This window comes from Mytilus galloprovincialis, chromosome 5 (genome assembly GCF_965363235.1).
Source record: "Mytilus galloprovincialis chromosome 5, xbMytGall1.hap1.1, whole genome shotgun sequence".
NCBI lineage: Eukaryota > Metazoa > Mollusca > Bivalvia > Mytilida > Mytilidae > Mytilus > Mytilus galloprovincialis.
Window position 1 is genome coordinate 58179096 of NC_134842.1, and position 19801 is coordinate 58198896.

Sequence of the window (19801 nt, forward strand, 5' to 3'; positions counted from 1 at the left end):
ATTTTGACGGTCCAAATGAAATTCAGCAACATCTTTATCTTTACATACTTTAATAGAGCAAAAAATATATTACATAGTCTGAGATAATTCATTTATATGTACTTGTCAGTTTGTTTTGATTTTCGTTATAAATTAACGAAATTTAAAGTTTGAATAATATACAATCATAGTGATACATGTATATAAGCAAAATTCAGTCTCTATCTCAGTATCTTATTTGAGATTGTGGTAAAGAAAATGGTTAATTTGTTTTGAATATAAGTTTGAGGATATATAATGATAAGAATTATTTTAAGTACAGCATGCAAAGATTTGTATAGTGAAAATCCTTGCATCGTGAAAATATTTGAGAGAATTGCAATCCGGATTAATTTATCATACGTATACCGTTATTGTTACCCAGGTCACGTGTGTAAACAAGAAAAAAGATCGAACACGACTGAGTTGCGTGGCAGTTTAAATCAAGATGGCAGGAACTTCATCAAGTTATAGACTATTTAAGTTTTGCAGAATGTTGAATATACCTATGAAACATGGTAAGAATAAGTTATGTTTTCTTTAATATTTAAACAAAATGTTTAGATTCATGTTGGCACGCACCGGCAATGTGCGTGAACTGGTTCTTTCCGTATGTAATACCGGTATTGTAAGTAGGCGACAGGTAACATTCAGAAGTAAACCAGTTCGAAAAAGTTTGACTCGAGTACCGAAAAGTTGAACAATGTCAGCAATTTGGATTGTACTGGTGTTTCTAAATGATATTTTTAATAATGAAAAAAAACTGATAATTAAAATTTACCCTGATTATTGCCAAGTTTCGAAATAAGTGACCTGCAGATTTTTTCAGCTGTAACAAAGCAAATATATTAAAAAAAGTTCTTATCTGTAAACAAGGATAATTTGTATAGTCTAAAAAGTCACTATAGTAAGACTAACGTAAGGGTACCAAAATTGCACTGAGTACCCAAATTGCACCTATTTAGAAAAAATTGCAACGGAAATCTTACAAGATTTCCTAGAGACTAAACAATTTGTATTTTTATGATTTGATACTATGCACATCTTTCAACATAGGTAAACATATTTAGATATACACAAAACGATCACAGTCTTTATCAACAGATGGACTGTTTACTGAAAAAGCAAAATGTACGAAAACGTCACCATGCGACGTCATCAAAACGTCATCTTTTTAAAATTAGCAAATACAATATATTATAAGTATCCATTTCGTAAAATATGAGGAGTAAGCATGGACTAATATCCAATTGTTCAAAATATTTGAAGAAATTAAACAAAAGCTCGGTTATTAGACTTTTGACGATGTGAATTTAAGCATGGATGCAATTTGGGTACTCCTCATTACAGAATCATGGATAGTTTGGAGGTTGATTCAAACCCATTTTTGTATGAGTCAATATGGATTAAAAATCAAATTGGTGTACCTATACAATGAAGAAGGATAGGGCTACAAAATAAACCCAGTATGGACATTTTTTTCTTGATCATAAAACAACGTAGGTGAAAAAACTGTCAAAATAGGTGCAATTTGGGTACCGTCACGTTATATAAATCCTTGCTGTAAATAACCATACATGTTGATGTATAATAAAGGAGGGTACCTTCATTATACATGTACAATATAGGAGGGTACCTTCATGACGAATAACGGTAAAAATTCTTGCCAAATGATGTAACAGTAAATTTTGGGTCATGATAATAAAAAAATCGATTGAGTTTAATGAAACGTTAAATTTTTCCAAAAAATGACGGTAACGATAAATATTTGAGACCTCTGACGAATAATGATAAGGATTTTGACGAATCACAGTAAAATAATAACCAATTTGACGCTAATGGTAGCTAAAAATGACCGTTTGACGCCAAACGGTAAAGGGAATTTTAACCCTCATAAAGGTGAGCAATGTTAATTAAATACTTATCAGGTTATGTTAAGTTAGAAAAACAATACTAAAAGACTTCTAAAATTTGATGATATATGTATAAATGACACTAACCTGCTATAATTAATACTTATAAATACTTGTTCATATGCATGATATGTAAAAAGACTATAATTAACTCTGGTTGTAGTAGCAGATGTAAATTCAAAGGAATAATGGAATTACATCTTTTTTATGATAAAAACATCAGGAATCTATTGTATGGTCTGCATAGTTAAATTATCAAATTAATTCATTTTCTCTAAATTAACTAAAAATATTACCAATGATGATAATATATGAGTGTTATTTGCTTAGGCCAGGATTTTTTAATTTATTGGTTTACGGATCTGCCAACCCGATTTTGTCGATTTCCACAATAAAAATAAAATTGACTTTTCATGCTTTTTTATTTTCGCCGACCATAACAAATGCATTATCCCTGAAAAATAATTAAAATATTCTTCTTTTTATGAAATGACAGGTGGAAGACATCAAGTTAAAGTACTGAATATTAAATAATCATTTGGAGTTTTTTTGTTTCATACATGTAGATAAAAAAAATATCGTCCATTTGGATAAAAAACGGGAATGCATGACAACAGATTAACCCGAGTCTTGTTTTTCCAGTGGACAAGTCTATTACGTTTTTGACACATGTGTTGAAACTATTTTTCGTACGACGTTTTTACAATTTTTTTCTTCATCAGTTTTCTTGCTTGAAGATCATAATTCACCAAATTTTCTTGAACCGATTAAGAGCTACGCAAATCTGTTTTTCTTGTTTGTGAAATGACGATTTAATTTCGTCTTTATCCATGCACCCTCTTTTTTACGGAAAATTATTAGAATGTCATGCGATGTTTATGACAGCTAAGCAATGGAATTTCATCGAACTAAAATCTAAGAAATGATGACAAAATAGCATAACAAACATATTGTTAGAAAGGTGAAATATATATTCATTTTGCATATTTTTCTGTCTTGAAAGATTTTTTTTTATCCTTTTTCTCCCGACTGCCCTACCTGACTTTTTAGCTCACCTGGCCCGAAGGGCCAAGTGAGCTTTTCCCATCACTTGGCGTCCGTCGTCCGTCGTCGTTAACTTTTACAAAAATCTTCTCCTCTGAAACTACTGGACCAAATTAAACCAAACTTGGCCACAATCATCATTGGGGTATCTAGTTTAAAAAATGTGTGGCGTGACCCCGCCAACCAACCAAGATGGCCGCCATGGCTAAAAATAGAACATAGGGGTAAAATGCAGTTTTTGGCTTATAACTCAAAAACCAAAGCATTTAGAGCAAATCTGACATGGGGTAAAATTGTTTATCAGGTCAAGATCTATCTGCCCTCAAATTTTCAGATGAATCCGACAACCCCTTGTTGGGTTGCTGCCCCTGAATTGGTAATTTTAGGGAATTTTTGCTGTTTTTGGTTATTATCTTGAATATTAGTATAGATAGAGATAAACTGTAAACAGCAATAATGTTCAGCAAAGTAAGATTTACAAATAAGTCAACATGACCGAAATGGTCAGTTGACCCCTTTAGGAGTTATTGCCCTTTATAGTCAATTTTTAACCATTTTTCGTAAATCTTAGTAATCTTTTACAAAAATCTTCTCCTCTGAAACTACTGGTCCAAATTAAACCAAACTTGGCCACAATCATCATTGGGATAGATAGTTTAAAAAATGTGTGGCGTGACCCTGCTAACCAACCAAGATGGCCGCCACAGCTAAAAATAGAACATAGGGGTAAAATTCAGTTTTTGGCTTATAACTCAAAAACCAAAGCATTTAGAGCAAATCTGACATGGTGTAAAATTGTTTATCAGGTCAAGATCTATCTGCCCTGAAATTTTCAGATGAATCGAACAACCTGTTGTTGGGTTGCTGCCCCTGAATTGGTAATTTAAAGGAAATTTTTGCTGTTTTTGGTTATTATCTTGAATATTATTATAGATAGAGATAAACTGTAAACAGCAATAATGTTCAGCAAAGTAAGATTTACAAATAAGTTAACATGACTGAAATGGTCAGTTGACCCCTTTAGGAGTTATTGCCCTTTATAGTCAATTTTTAACCATTTTTCGTAAATCTTAGTAATCTTTTACAAAAATCTTCTCCTCTGAAACTACTGGGTCAAATTAAACCAATCTTGGCCACAATCATCATTGGGATAGATAGTTTAAAAAATGTGTGGCGTGACCCTGCCAACCAACCAAGATGGCCGCCACAGCTAAAAATAGAACATAGGGGTAAAATGCAGTTTTTGGCTTATAACTCAAAAACCAAAGCATTTAAAGCAAATCTGACATGGGGTAAAATTGTTTATCAGGTCAAGATCTATCTGCCCTGAAATTTTCAGATGAATCGAACAACCTGTTGTTGGGTTGCTGCCCCTGAATCGGTAATTTTAAGGAAATTTTGCTGTTTTTGGTTATCTTGAATATTAGTATAGATAGAGATAAACTGTAAACAGCAATAATGTTCAGCAAAGTAAGATTTACAAATAAGTTAACATGACTGAAATGGTCAGTTGACCCCTTTAGGAGTTATTGCCCTTTATAGTCAATTTTTAACCATTTTTCGTAAATCTTAGTAATCTTTTACAAAAATCTTCTCCTCTGAAACTACTGGGCCAAGTTCATTATAGATAGAGATAATTGTTAGCAGCAAGAATGTTCAGTAAAGTAAGATGTACAAACAGATCACCATCACCAAAACACAATTTTGTCATGAATCCATCTGCTTCCTTTGTTTAATATTCACATAGACCAAGGTGAGCGACACAGGCTCTTTAGAGCCTCTAGTTTTTGGAGAAAATCTGTAAACCAACAAATAAAAAACCCTGGCCTTAATGTGATATTAATGTTTCTACAATAACGAATGCACTTATTTAAAAAAATGAGAAGTTTATAATATTTAGCATGTTTAGATCAAGGTTTGTATTATTATATATACAGATACATGTATTTTCTCAGAATTTGATATATTATTACAGAAATTGGAAATGGACAAGTTATCAAGAGAGCTATGTCAACTAAAGTCAAGGTAATTTGTGTTTCAGAACATACATGTAGAAGGGACGTACAGAATATTATTAATATGTTGATTATAAAATTTTGGGTGCAAATGTAGCAAAGATTTTAGAAAGGAAAGATTTCAATATCCTTGTATTTATTTTTGAAAATGTTGAAATAAGGTCTGAAACTTGATAGTACTGCAACAGAAATCCTAGGGAGTGAAATTTCTCTATAAAGTGCTTTGTTGTTTGGTGTGGAGAGCCCTATTTGAAACTTTCAAACTGAGGACATTCAGGCCAAGAAATTAAGTAAGTAAATTTTACATGTAGTTATATATTGTAGAGTCCGGCAAGACTGGTATATATTAACATAGAGTCATGAGCTCTGTAGAGCTATTAAACTGACATGCTGTTTGTTGTAACAGCAATTAAACACCTTGAATGTTTTCCACTTCAGCAGAAGTGTTCAACCTTTTGATTTCACATGCAGTGTTCTCCATAAATATTCTATAAATGGACAGATGTCCTAATTTGTATTATTAAACATGAATAACTTGCACATGTACCAGCTTTAACAATTATCTAACCTTTCATTTATAAAACAGATTTCAACTGAAAGTTTAGTCAGCAATAAAAGGCCCCGAAATGACAAAGTAAAGCAATTCAAACGAGAAAACTAACAGCCTTATTTAAGTACAAAAAATGAACGAAAAACAAATTTACCTGTGCATCCCAACAACAAAAAGACACTAGGTACATATCTGAGAGTACTCACAGTTAAGTCACACCTAGTTCTAAGCCACCAACAACTAATAAAAAAAAATCATGTATCTAGGACTAAACTATCAATCTGTACACATCCAACATCTAATGGATTTAGTTTAAAGACAAGGCCGACATACATGTATGTACATTTATCCTTCATGCAGAGCACAGGTTTAAGGCTGGGCTTAAATTAAAATATTGTTTGTTTGCCCTTTACCGACCGACCCTATAAATTTGTTCCGCCTGAAAATCTTTTATTTGTATTTACCAGCAAGATTTTATTTTATTTTATTTTTTCGTTCCTACAAAAAATCTTGTATTTGTATTTCCCGCTCAAAACTTTTTTTACCGGAATCCTCGGGTTTTATCTTTATCGTATAACATGTATAAGGTCTAGTCCGTTTGGTATCACGTGAGCGTTTGACACGATTGCATTTAGAGGTTCAAAGCATTTGGTTGAAATCGATGTTGAACGCTTTGAAATCATGATATGACGTACGTTAACTCTGTATCGTTATACTTGAAGAGCAGGGTTCATTTACAAAAAAGTTCGTTTAATACAAAATTATCAACGTGTATACAAACTATTTTGTGTAAACGGACGTTGTATTCTATATAGTTATGGCCTTTTGTGATCCGTAGATCAGGATGATTATGTTAACAATGCCTTCGACCAGCATTGCTATATTATTTATATTTGACATGAACCAAAGGTTACAAAAGCCTGTAAAGTGGAGAATATTTGGCAGTAAAATCGCCCAAGTTTTCCATACAGATCATTTATAAATGCGATGTAAAATACGTGACAATTGAGTTTAAGTCTTGTAGCATTTTTATTGGAAACATAGGCACACACGGAAATTTGAACACTAGGAACCTTTTCTACTAGTAATGTATGTCTGCCCAGACATATTTTACCAGGACAAAGTTATCTCTTACAGAAAACCTTTAGGTAGAGGTACAAGGTACGTAGTACAGAATATTAGTGCAAGTTAAAACTCTTCAAAGTTCCAGGCATATATAAACATTGAAAATATGCGGCACAGCTCTATATTTTGATATTTGAAAACAAAATAGTAGTGCATATGAATTAACTTCACATTCTACATGATATTTTTTTTCAAAACGTTGTCCCAGAAACTTATTAGCAAAAGCAAAACAGACAAAAATGACATGCAGATTTTTTATCTATAAAATGAAATATTATACCTACCTGCCTACCCATGAAAAAAAATATACCGAGCCAAGTTATTTTTTTGGGGAAAAAAATAAAATATTTTACCTACCTACCTACCCTGTTTCAAAACATAGGGTCGGAAAAGGGCAAACAAACTATATTTTAATTTAGGCCCTGTCATATATTAATCCCCAGGATTGACTTAGCTACATGTGTAGCCCACTTTAATATAATAGACACTTGATGTCAATTTGGAGAGGGGTAACATTGACAAGATTATAATCAAAGTTTAGGACTTGCTATATTATCTGACTTTGAATGTTTCCCATGTATATCATCAGTTTCCTCAGTTAAATTGTACCTTTTTGGGTAATCATACAGTAATATTGGCAGAATGATTAAAAAATTGTCCCTGGAGTATTTTATGTAAGGAGAGATTTGTTTTTTATTAGCTTCAAGAAGGGTTAAATGCAGTAAAACTACTTGTTTGTTTTTCAGCAATTCTAATCATGGAATTGCCACCTGCTCCAAAACCTGACACTTAATTATAGATTTGTTACAATGATGTTGTTTCTTACAGTTTTAAATTCAGATTAAAAAGCTTCTCCTATATGTCCTTTGAGACAGTATATCAATTGAAACCAAACATAAGCTTGATATATATATAACTGATAAACATTTATATCAAAATTGTAAATTTTTTAAATGGATGATTTGGTCAATGAACTACAGAATTGCACATGCATGTACCTCTTTTATCCATTATTTATCATCCCACTCAAATTTGAAATATTAACCTGAAATATCGTAGTTTAACATGTCCTGCATGTTTCCAAATTTATTAAACATGTTACACACTAACAATGACTAAATGGTGATTGTTAATAAGCATCATTAAAGAGATGATCAGATAAATGAATTCTACACCCAACAGTGTAGTTATTGATTGTGGAAACCTTTTGTATAAAATTTGATCTTAAATTGATAACATAGAATCAATAGATAAATCTGTACACATATGTAACTAAGTGACAGATGAGAATGTACTTCACCTCAACATATCAACACAGACATTTCTATACAAAAATCTGTCAGTGGAAAAACATTTGGTTGTATGGATTTATCTATTAAAACTTTCATATCAGTCTTCATTTTAAGCATTTAAGAAAATACACTGAGTAAAAGAAGTACAATGTATAGCATCTTATTTTGTAATAAAAAAATTGAACTAATATTTCTAAAGTTTAAATTTAAATATCAATCAAATTGTTGGATAAAAGTTTCACCTTACAAAAATGTATTAATTTTTATTTTCATGAATCCAACTTTTAAATTGAATAGTTTGGAGAGTGTGTCCAAGACTTGCTGGAGTAGGTTTGGTTGTGGAAATACACTGTAGAACTATTTCACTTTACCAATTGTAGCATGGCTTTGAAGTTAGGCAGATTGATGATCTCCCTAAACAAATTTAACACCAACACATTTTTTTGCCTGTCCCAAGTCGGAGACTCTGGCCTTCATTAATCTTGTATGATTTTTTAATTTAGTTCATTTATATAATTTTTGAGTTTAGTATGACCATGATCATCATGATGATGTCCATTTTCACTGAACTAGTACACATTTTTGTTATGGGGCTAGCTGAAGTCTGCCTCCTGGTGCTAGATTTTCTAGCTGTGTTGAAGACCCATTGGTGGCCATCATATGTTTTCTGCTCTTTTGTTGGGTTGTTGTCTCTTTGACACATTTGCCATTTCCATCCACAATTTTATTATAAAATCAAAAGTTGTAAGTTGAAATATTTTTTCCAGAAAACTACTCAGTTGAAACAGATGCTGAATTCCAAAGATTTAGAATTTATAATGGAGGCTCATAATGGTCTTAGTGCCAGAATAGTTCAGGAAGCAGGTAACTAAAGTACTGTTTATTAGTTTTTAAATGTTTTGCTGTTTAAAAAGGAAAATGTTAATATTTAAAAATGTGTGAAACCTAGTTCATGATAAACATGATAAATGTGTATACATTGTTTATTTTAAAAAATCCATTTTCTTAAAAATTCTATGTACCTATACATGTATCATGAATATGGAAAATGATGGTATGGTATGATTGCCAAGGAGACAATTTATTTTTATTACTAGAGATCAAAGGTTGTAGATGTTAGCAACTATTTAAGTCCCTTTACAGCATTATGATTCAATAATGAGCAAGACCCACACTGTATAGCAAATATTAGTAAATTATGTTCTTTTTGTACAGTCTTTGATCAACAAAAGTTTTCGGTTATACTTTCAAGGCTTTGATTAAGGGCAGCTACTAACTGAAGAATCAATTATTTTTGTTTTTACCAATTTTTCGGGGATTGAAGAAAATTTGCATTTTTATGGATATTTGATTTTGTGGTCTAAATTGACAACTAACAGTGTTTGGCAAAATGTGCTTTATTATAATAATGCATTGAAATATATTTATACCAAGCATGGTATCAATAAGCTACAATGACCAAAGTGTCAATATGAATTCGAAGCACCTGAACCCAAATGTGGGTAATTAAAGAAGTAATTAGAAAAAATTAACAACAACAACAAAAGAAAAAAACACTCAATTACATAATAAAAAGTGGCTGGAACATGCTCTCTTGCTTAAAACCACATGTTAATTAAAACTTGTGATGAAGTATCACAGGGAGTCAATCTTGTACAAGTTGCTATCAATTATGTACAATGAGAGTTACCTCCCATTGTGTATAGTACCATAATATATATAGTCATGACAATAGCAACATGAGACAGGATAAAAAGTGTTATTAGATTTAAATATAATGCAATGTTTAAGGTTTAGCTTGTAATAATTTTAAATTGTATTCTATGTAGTATTAGCAGGAAGGACATATAATTCCCTCGTTTTGTGTACATATTTAATATTATATAATTGATTGGTCTTCTGTCTATTGGAATCAGATCAAGGACATGAAATTTAAACACTTAATTAGAGTAACCATGTAGTTCTTTTGATCAGCTGTTGTTTGTGTATTAATTTCACTAAATTGATCTTTTATAGGATTTAAGGGTATATGGGGGAGTGGATTGTCAGTATCTGCCCAGCTAGGTGTGAGAGACAGTAATGAAGCATCATGGACACAAGTTGTAGAAGTGTTAGAGTTTATGAGTGATGCTTCAGATGTACCAATCCTACTGGATGCGGATACAGGATATGGGAATTTCAATAATGCTAGACGACTAGTCAGAAAACTGGAGGATAGAGGAGTAGCAGGTATAATGATGTGTACTTTACAAACATGGTTATAATTTACAAGTAACCAGTTTAGGATAAAAAAAAAGATAACACATAAATTTGGTTGAAATCACCTTTAATAATTTGGCTTATTCATGAAATGAATGAAAGTAATCTAAAACATGTTTGCCTTCATAGGAAAGAATAGGCTGGGATTGATTAAATTGTACAAATTAGGTCTGCTGAAACAACTTGTTAAAACTAATTACAAATAGAAGACCTTGTATACATTTATTGTCAGATATCTTTTATTGTGTGTGTAGGTGTGCTAGATTATATATACATGTACTTGAAAATCAAAATTTTAGGGGCATATAACTTAACTTATATATGAAAAACTAAAAAAAAAAGGTGAAAAGCATGTGCTACAAATTTAGCTCTCCAATCTCCATTAGCATGAACTAATTTGTAATGAATATCTGTTTAAGGTGCCTGTTTAGAAGACAAACTGTTCCCTAAAACAAACTCTCTACATGATGGAAGAGCACAGCCATTGGCTGATATAGAGGAATTTGCTTTGAAAATCAAGGTAATAAAAATAGATATAAATTTTTTTCATAAGGTTTCAATTTAGAAGTGTTTTCATCAATTGAATTAAAACTTGAATTGTAACTTTTCTGATTAAAGAAATTCCACTGTCAAAAGATTTTGATTCTGTTTATTTGCATATAAAAAAATGATGAAGAATAAGATGTTACATAAAATTTCAATAATTACCATTACAAAACTCCAGTATGATCAATTTAAGACTGACACTTACACAATATGTATATTTAGTACCACACTTAATTTCAGGCTTGTAAGGACTCACAGACAGATCCTGATTTCTGTATTGTGGCTAGAGTGGAAGCCTTTATAGCAGGCTGGGGTTTAGATGAAGCTTTGAAAAGAGCAGAAGCATACAGAAATGCTGGTAAACAAACTAGCTGGTGTATTTATTACATGAGCATAATTATTTAATAACTATGTATGTTATTTTCAGTGCATTTGTCTAAGGAACTACAAATCAGGAGTCGCTTTCAACAAAAATATTTAAGACTAAGATTGATCGTAAGTCATGAACAATTCAGTATACTTACGATCAATCTTAGTCGTAAGTTTTTTGTGAAATCGACTCCAGAACCTTTTTGAAAGTTGGTATCAAAGAGGGACGAAAGATACTAAAGGGACAGTCAAACTCATAAATCTAAAACAAACTGACAATGCCATGGCTAAAAATGAAAAAGACAAACAAACAACAGCACACACGACACAACATAGAAAACTAAAGAATAAACAACACGAACCCCACCAAAAAACTAAGGGTGGTCTCAGGTGCTCCAGAAGGGTAAGCAGATCCTGCTCCACATGTGCAGGGGTGTGGAAATGCTATGCCCGACTCCCCCGACTCGTACATTTTAACACCCGGACAAGTAATTATTTTTGTCTTGGTTGCCCGTGGACAAGTAAAATAATATACAAGACAAAGTTCAAATTCAGCAAAAATATAGGATTGATTTCAAAACGTATAAAGATGTTTAATTTATATAAAAGAAACCAATAATCAGCTAGTAAAAACATATATTTAAGTAAAAACATCAATGTTCATGACGGTAAATATTACATAACTCTGGAAATAAATCGATTACCAAAATGAGTAAAAATAAGTATGCAATCCCGAGTCACATAATATTGCATTGGCTTTGTCCATTGACCCGGGATCGTCGATTATGTTTTTTCCGCTATTCACCGGATGTGTCATTTCTTAAGATTTTGAATCAAGATTCAGATTGATGAATACTTTTAAAATAAAACATCGGGCAAGCAAGACAAAAATAATGACGAGTCAAGTCGAAAGGCATGAAACGCAAACGGAGATGGTCAAGGTGTATATGAAAAAAAATACGGAAGCGAGAATATCAGACATCGTGAATATCAGATTACCCCTTGGAAAGAAATTCAGATAATAAGTTTTGTTTTTGTCTTATTTATAGATCAAAGGCAACCTTATGTGTTGTCTAAGTGGTAAATAGAAGTGTTCAACTACCAAGAAAAAACCAAGTGTCAGTTGATAGAAATAATTAGTTAATCTATTATTTAGTTTCCATTTCTTCACTGGCACTGTCTTCTAAATTTAGTATATATGTAGTGTACCTACTGGCTACAATGTTTATTAAAAACCAATGCTGCAAACTTGTCTTTTACATGTCATTTCATTTAGTTGGTTTGCTTTTAAGTTTCTGTCCCATTGATGTTATATAAACCCATTTCCAACATTCCTAAATTTTTACACATATAAACCAATTGATTTCACTGATTTGTTTGGGATGCAAAACAATGCTAAGAATCATATATTAGCTAACAGTAAAATACTACAATATTTATTGGGACCATCAGGGCAAGTAACTTTTTTTCCGGACAAGTAAAATTTACAGTTTTACTTGCTCCGGGACAAGTGCTCAGGCCAAATAAAAATATATGTGTGGTTCCAGTAACCCTACCGTCCCTACTTTTTCGGCTTAAAAATAGCCTACCCTAAAGATTTTATTGTCATTTTTCATTAAGCACTGTTAAAAGTCAGAATGTTGCTCCCATAGACTCAATGTAAAAAAAAAACATAAAAGGAACATATCCGATATCATTTGTGAAACGGTTATTCCATAATGTTCAACCAACTCGTGATATCAAGCTTTACTGGACAATATTATACAGTGTGATATATTTTAAAGTTCATCAACTTTTTATGACCAAATTATACATCATTTTCAAATTTATTGCTCATCAACCATCTGTTTACAAAATACTTATAAATTCCTGAAATATTTCTATCACACTTATCTCTGCAACATTAAATTGTTAATACCTTTTTATTTAGAATCATGCTGAACAGCTTCTTGTCTACCAAATACAGCATTAGATCACCATGCTTATTGTTCAACTACTGTGAAAGTACTTTTATTCATTGGGTACTAATTTTTGTAGTTTTCTTGGTTGACTATAGTACTAGTTTATTCACAAATGTAAGTGTCCAAAGAAATATAAGAACTGTTATCCAAATCAAGATGTGAAAAGATGATCATATAGATGTAACTACATGGATACAGACATATAATCTAGAGAATGTATAGAATATCTAAAATCCACAAAGTTTAGCACCACAAATATGCTCAAACACAAAAATTGATACCCACAAATAAAAGTTCTTTCACAGCAGTTGTTCCTATTTTACTTCTATTAGTAATGTTTTGTTTGGCATAGTGTGCATACATTGATGGGCTTATAATTTATAAATGTAAATTTATATTCTTGATTTTAATCTTTTTAATAGGTGCAGATGCTATTTTAATGCACAGTAAAAAGGCTGATCCTTCGGACATAGAGGCTTTTATGAAGGCTTGGAACAATCAGGTTTGTATTGTGATCTGTAAGATTTGCTGCTTTATAAATATGTTACTGATTTTAGAGGGCTAGATAAATCATTAAATGTTTGGAGTGAGGTTATTTGGAAATTATCTTAACCTTTCCAATTTTGTAAGGGGTGGTAATTATTTCTACTATATATTCAGAGTATTTGTATCGTGGGTGCTGTTCTTATTTTTCAATACCCAAAAGCTTCCTTTATTCATCTAAATAATGAAATCATTATTTGGAACCAAATCAAGAGAAGAATCATAGGAGACATCAAATTTTACTTCTGAAATTTTATTACCAAAGTTTGATCAGGGATCTGGAAACAGTGAGATTTTTTAGACATGACATTATTTGAAACCTGTTTGACCAAATTTTTAGATTGTGATTTAGGTCAAGAAATGTATTTGTTCCAGAAATAATTTTGGTCTTTTCATTGCAATTGGTGTTTTTGGAGGGTTTTAATTTACACCTGATTTTGTTTTGTAATACTTTTCTGATAAGGAAAAAACAGGATTATGGTTTAAAGGTTCGGGTGAATATTAGTGACATCTGTGAGGAAAGGGATTGAGAAGTTATGAGAACTGACCAGTTGTTACTATAGACTATGAATCTTACAAATAAATGTTCAGTTCATTGCTTTACTATCGAACTATCTTTTTGTTTCAGGGACCTGTAGTGATTGTTCCAACAAAATACTATAAAACACCAACAGACCATTTCCGTGATATGGGTGTTTCTATGGTTATATGGGCCAATCATAACCTTAGAGCTTCTGTCAGTGCTATCCAACAAACAACCAAACAGATCTATGATGATCAATCGTTAGTTAATGTAGAAGATAAGGTAACTATAGCTCATCCGTGTAGTACACGTATATCACCTAAATTTTTGACAGACCCATTGAATAAATTTTTCAACTTGCTAGTAAACAAGCATAGACAGTAAGATATGTCACTAAAAGTACATACTCAAATTATAATATCTCAATATTATGTCTTTGTGCTGAAACTTTTAATACTCATGTACTTAAGATATGATCTTACTAGTTCTCATGCCAAATTAGAGTTTTGACCCCAATTTCACGGTTCAGTGAACATTGAAAATGGTAGTGTGAGTGGGGCACCCATGTACTATGGACACATTCTTGTTTTAATTTACAAGCAACAAGATATTGTCATTTTATAAAGACATATTTCTATCATTAAAGACTATCTTGACATATGTTTTTGTGGTGTAGGATTTTTTGTCTTCTTGACATTCAGTACTTGTCTTATTTTGTCTAAGCTAAGCCAATGGGAAGGAAACGATTTACATCCTGTCTGTTAGAGAATTTTTTTTTCTGCAATCCTTTAATCTATTGCTTTAGTATTTGAATATGCAATTAGAAGTTTGAAAACTGTCAATTGCAGTAATTATCAGTAACACAAAAATAAGTATGTGCAATTAACAATACTCGTTATAATAGCAGACTGAGGTTTTTAAAGCAGGTAAAACTTTTGATCTTTGGTCTTTTTGGATACTAGTTTCATTGAATTGGCAATCATACACCAGGGTTTTCGATATCACAAACTAGTCAAAACATTTATTAAATTTTATCATCGGTATAAAGACATAATTCGTAAATATAGCTCAACATGCAGACTTCTAATACATTCAGGTATTTCACATCCAATTTTTTATGGTAATATTCTTTATAAAGCACAAAGGTGTCAGTATTCACCTCAGAAACTTACAAAACCTTTGAATAGACTTATTAAGAAGGGATATAATTACGATACTGTTGTCAAGTCATTAAAGATTGCATATTTTGGCGTTAATATTGAGTCACTGATAAGGTCTTTGCATCGGAACTAAACACATTTATTCTAAAAACAGTTGTTGGCATGACACGGGTTATGTTCTTCTCATATATGTTATGATGGTATGATACTAAACCCTTAACGGGAAGGATTGTGCCTGATGTTCATATGATGAAATCATAATCTTTCAGTCAGTTTAATTGAAGTCTGGAGCTGGCATGTCAGTTAACTGCTAGTAGTCTGTTGTTATTTATGTATTATTGTCATTTTGTTTATTTTCTTTGGTTACATCTTCTGACATCAGACTCGGATTTCTCTTGAACTGAATTTTAATGTGCGTATTGTTATGCGTTTACTTTACTACATTGGTTAGAGGTATAGGGGGAGGGTTGAGATCTCACAAACATGTTTAACCCCGCCGCATTTTTGCGCCTGTCCCAAGTCAGGAGCCTCTGGCCTTTGTTAGTCTTGTATTATTTTAATTTTAGTTTCTTGTGTACAATTTGGAAATTAGTATGGCGTTCATTATCACTGGACTAGTATATATTTGTTTAGGGGCCAGCTGAAGGACGCCTCCGGGTGCGGGAATTTCTCGCTACATTGAAGACCTGTTGGTGACCCTCTGCTGTTGTTTTTTATTTGGTCGGGTTGTTGTCTCTTTGACACATTCCCCATTTCCATTCTCAATTTTATACATCACTTGAATTTTGTAATGATTATTCAAGATAAAATGTTACTTGCTGTTTTTTTTTTATCCCCCCATTGAAGAGGCCGGAGCATTAAGTGTGACTTTTGAATGTCTCTAAGTATGTTCCAAAATTTGTGTGCCTCAATCAAATGTTATGAAACTTTAAAACAATACTTATTACCATAAAACACATATCAACTTTGAATTTGGGTTGTGTCACAATTTTGTTCATGATTTATGCCCCTTTAAAAGTTATATTGCATCATCTGTATCCCATGGAACCCCATTCACATGTTTTAAAGTTGATGAATTTTGAATTGCAATCATAACTTTAGAATTCTGGTCCAAGGACACAGTTATTGTCCTTTGGTTTTCGTTGTCCACGAATATAGTCCCTAGTGTAAAAAGTGTATTACTTGCATGTTTTATTTGATACACTTTCCCAATTTATTTCTTGATATTAAATGCATGAAATATTAAGTATGGGGATGTAATTACATGTTAAAAAAATTTGGGTGCTGAATCTTTATGTTAAGTAGTGATTTGGTCCAGTTCAAAAAGGTCAAATTTTATCACGTCTGAAGCTGTCAAACTGAATTTTACACCCCCTTAACACAGAATTGTCAATATTTTGAGTTAGAGCTGGTAGACGTTTCTATAATTTTGATATTATTTGTCTCACTGGTAGTATAATTTGAATTTATTGTCTTAAAGAAATGCACTACGAAATAACTGTGTTCTCGGGCCTTCTGTGTAATTAGGGCCCCGCCAACGGCGGGTCGCCCTATAGTGATCAGTCCGTCCGTCCGTCCGTCTGTCTGTCCGTCCGTCCGTCCGTAACACTTTCGTGTCTGCTCCATATCTAGAGAACCGTTATGATTTCATACTTAATACTTAACATGATTATTAACCAACACCAGAGGGTGTGTCATGTTGTATGTACAACTTCCTAGGTCAAAGGTCAAGGTCAAAAACTTTGGTTTCAGTTGACAACCCCGTGTCCTGTGGTGAAGATCGTGTCCGCTCCATATCTAGATAACCATTATGATTTCAAAGTTTATACTTGACATCCATTTTAACAACCACCAGAGGGTGTGTCATGATGTATGTACAACTTCCTAGGTCAAAGGTCAAGGTCAAAAACTTTGGTTTCGAGTTGACAATCCTGTGTCCTGTGGTGAAGATCGTGTCCGCTCCATATCTAGATAATCGTTATGATTTCAAAGTATATACTTGTCATACATTTTAACCACCACCAGAGGGCGTGTCATGATGTATGTACAACTTCCTAGGTCAAAGGTCAACGTCAAAAAAACTTTGGTTTCAGTTGACAACCCTGTGTCCTGTGGTGAAGATTGTGTCCGCTCTATATCTTGAGAACCGTTATGATTTCAAATATTATACTTGACATCCATTTTAACCAACACCAGAGGGTGTGTCATGATGTATGTACCACTTCCTAGGTCAAAGGTCTGTCTGTCTGTTGGTCTGTCCATCGCTAACAAATTTGATCCACATTATATTTTGAGAGGACAGCTGTTATTATTTCATACTTTATACCTGACAAACATTTTCAACTTAACATATATATTAACCAACACAAGAGAATGTGTCATAATGTATGCATCCTAGGTCTAAGATCAGTCTGTCGGTCTGTCCATCCGTTCGTTGTTCTTAACAAATTGTGTCCGCTCTACCTCTCGAGAACCATTAATATTTCATACTTTATACTTGGTGGGTCATAATATATTGAAGGCATAATTCTAAAAATATGTGACAAATATCAATTGGGCAGCACCTTTAAACATATTGTTCAAACATCAATCCATATATCCAGAAGTCACCTTAGAGTAGTAAACAATGAGTTCACATCATGCAGTCATATCACTATTATACTATGAAAGTAAGATGAGAATATTTATCAGTTTTAACTTAAAATCTTAGATCAAAATCACACATGAGACTATGTAATAACTTCAAATAATGCTTCATATCAGATTATCCATACAACTTATTTACCCCACGTTATTGACAGCGGGGCCCACAGAGATGGCTCCCATCTCAATGATATCTAGTTTATATTATAAATATATGATCAACTTTTTATTTTAGATTGTTAGTGTGAAAGAAATATTCAGGTTACAAAGAGATGATGAATTAGTCCAAGCTGAAGACAAATATCTACCAAAAAATTAAACTAGAAATCATTGTACTAAAAAAATGTGTTCTTTAAATATTTCACTTGCAAATTAATTAGCCTTAAAGGTATTACTAAGCAGCAAAGTATCTGCACCGGTGACTTTTTTTCTGGTATTAATTGTTATTAACCAATAGTGCATACATGTATTAAATTTGCTGTTTTAAACTTTCGTATTTGTATGGTCTAAAATATACATTTTTTTATATACTTATACTTGAAGCAATATATAAGATAGTATTTATTTCATATAAGGACTTTATATTTATTTAATGGCTATATATGAATAATTTTATACAACTAGTTAGGGTTTTGACCCAGATGTCACAAGTCCCTGAACATTCTAATCATACATATCATGTATAACTTTATAAAGTTGAGTAGTTTACCATGAAGTTCTCTGAACATTGAGATATGTTATTACGAGCAGGACTTGGTGTCTTATGGACATGCATTCTTATTCTTTATTATATAGCATGTTTGAGAAAATAATTTGACATTTAGAATTTTAAAACTTTAAATGACTTGAAATTGTCGCCATGCATAGATGGTGAAAATCAAACCTTATCAAACGATTAATCCACAATTGTTAAAGTTGAAAGGTCAACATTTTTTTATTAACAAGAATTAAAATACAGTTGTTAAAATTATACTAAACATATAACTCTGTGTTGAAGACCGTACTTTGACCTATTATGGTTTACTTATATAAATTGTGACTTGGATGGAGTTGTCTCATTGGCACTCATACCACATCTTTTTATATCTATATACTATATTAATTATAAATAACAAACACATAATTTTATTTTTTGAAAGTGCGATTTTGGTAGACTATATCTCTAAGTTTAGTGGGACACTATGTTTATAGTATTCAAATGATTATATCTTATTAATGATACATGCCATATTTTTTGTTAAAATATTTGTCAACAAACCAATCTTTAATTTTACGTGCTGTTTATTGTGCCATTTTTAGTGAAAGAGGTGTTAAAAGGTATTTGAATTGTTGGAAATATGTTGTTAGGTAATAATTGGTAAAAACAAAATTTTGTTGTTTTGAAATTGGATGTTTGATTATTAAATGTAAATTTTACATTAGGGAACATTAGCTGTGAATTTTGTTTTTTATTGACACAAATGGGATGTTGGTATTATGATATAAGTATAACTATGCGGTTGTAATGTGTAAATTCCAATTTAACATTCAGTTTTTCATAGCTTTCATTTTTTTTTAATTGAAATGTAACATAAATCTAATCGTTGTCTGAATATATTATAAACTGACTGACCAAAATTTCATTATGACAACAATGTCCAAGTGGTCTAAGGAGTTCAACTACTGTATCACAAGCCTGTCAACACTGAGGTTGAGAGTTTAAACCCTACATGTGTTCAATTCCAATCTATCTTAATTGACAAGGATTATCAGTTTTCCTGCCATAGGTTGTAGTTCCTCTCCAAGCACTCTGGCTTCCCCCACCAATAAAAACGGACTGCCATGAAAAGCCAATAGTACT

General features: G+C 32.0%; 1 protein-coding gene across 1 annotated transcript; it reads left to right on the forward strand.

Moving 5' to 3' along the window:
• The first annotated feature begins 398 nt into the window (after positions 1-398).
• LOC143076129 (phosphoenolpyruvate phosphomutase) lies at positions 399-18457 on the forward strand. The gene is made up of 9 exons (XM_076251784.1): positions 399-536; positions 4951-5000; positions 8725-8821; positions 9974-10186; positions 10636-10736; positions 11003-11120; positions 13515-13594; positions 14264-14440; positions 18197-18457. Exons 1-9 carry the CDS (start codon positions 467-469, stop codon positions 18278-18280), a joined length of 990 nt encoding a protein of 329 aa, XP_076107899.1. The 5' UTR covers positions 399-466; the 3' UTR covers positions 18281-18457.
• The last annotated feature ends 1344 nt before the right edge of the window (positions 18458-19801 follow it).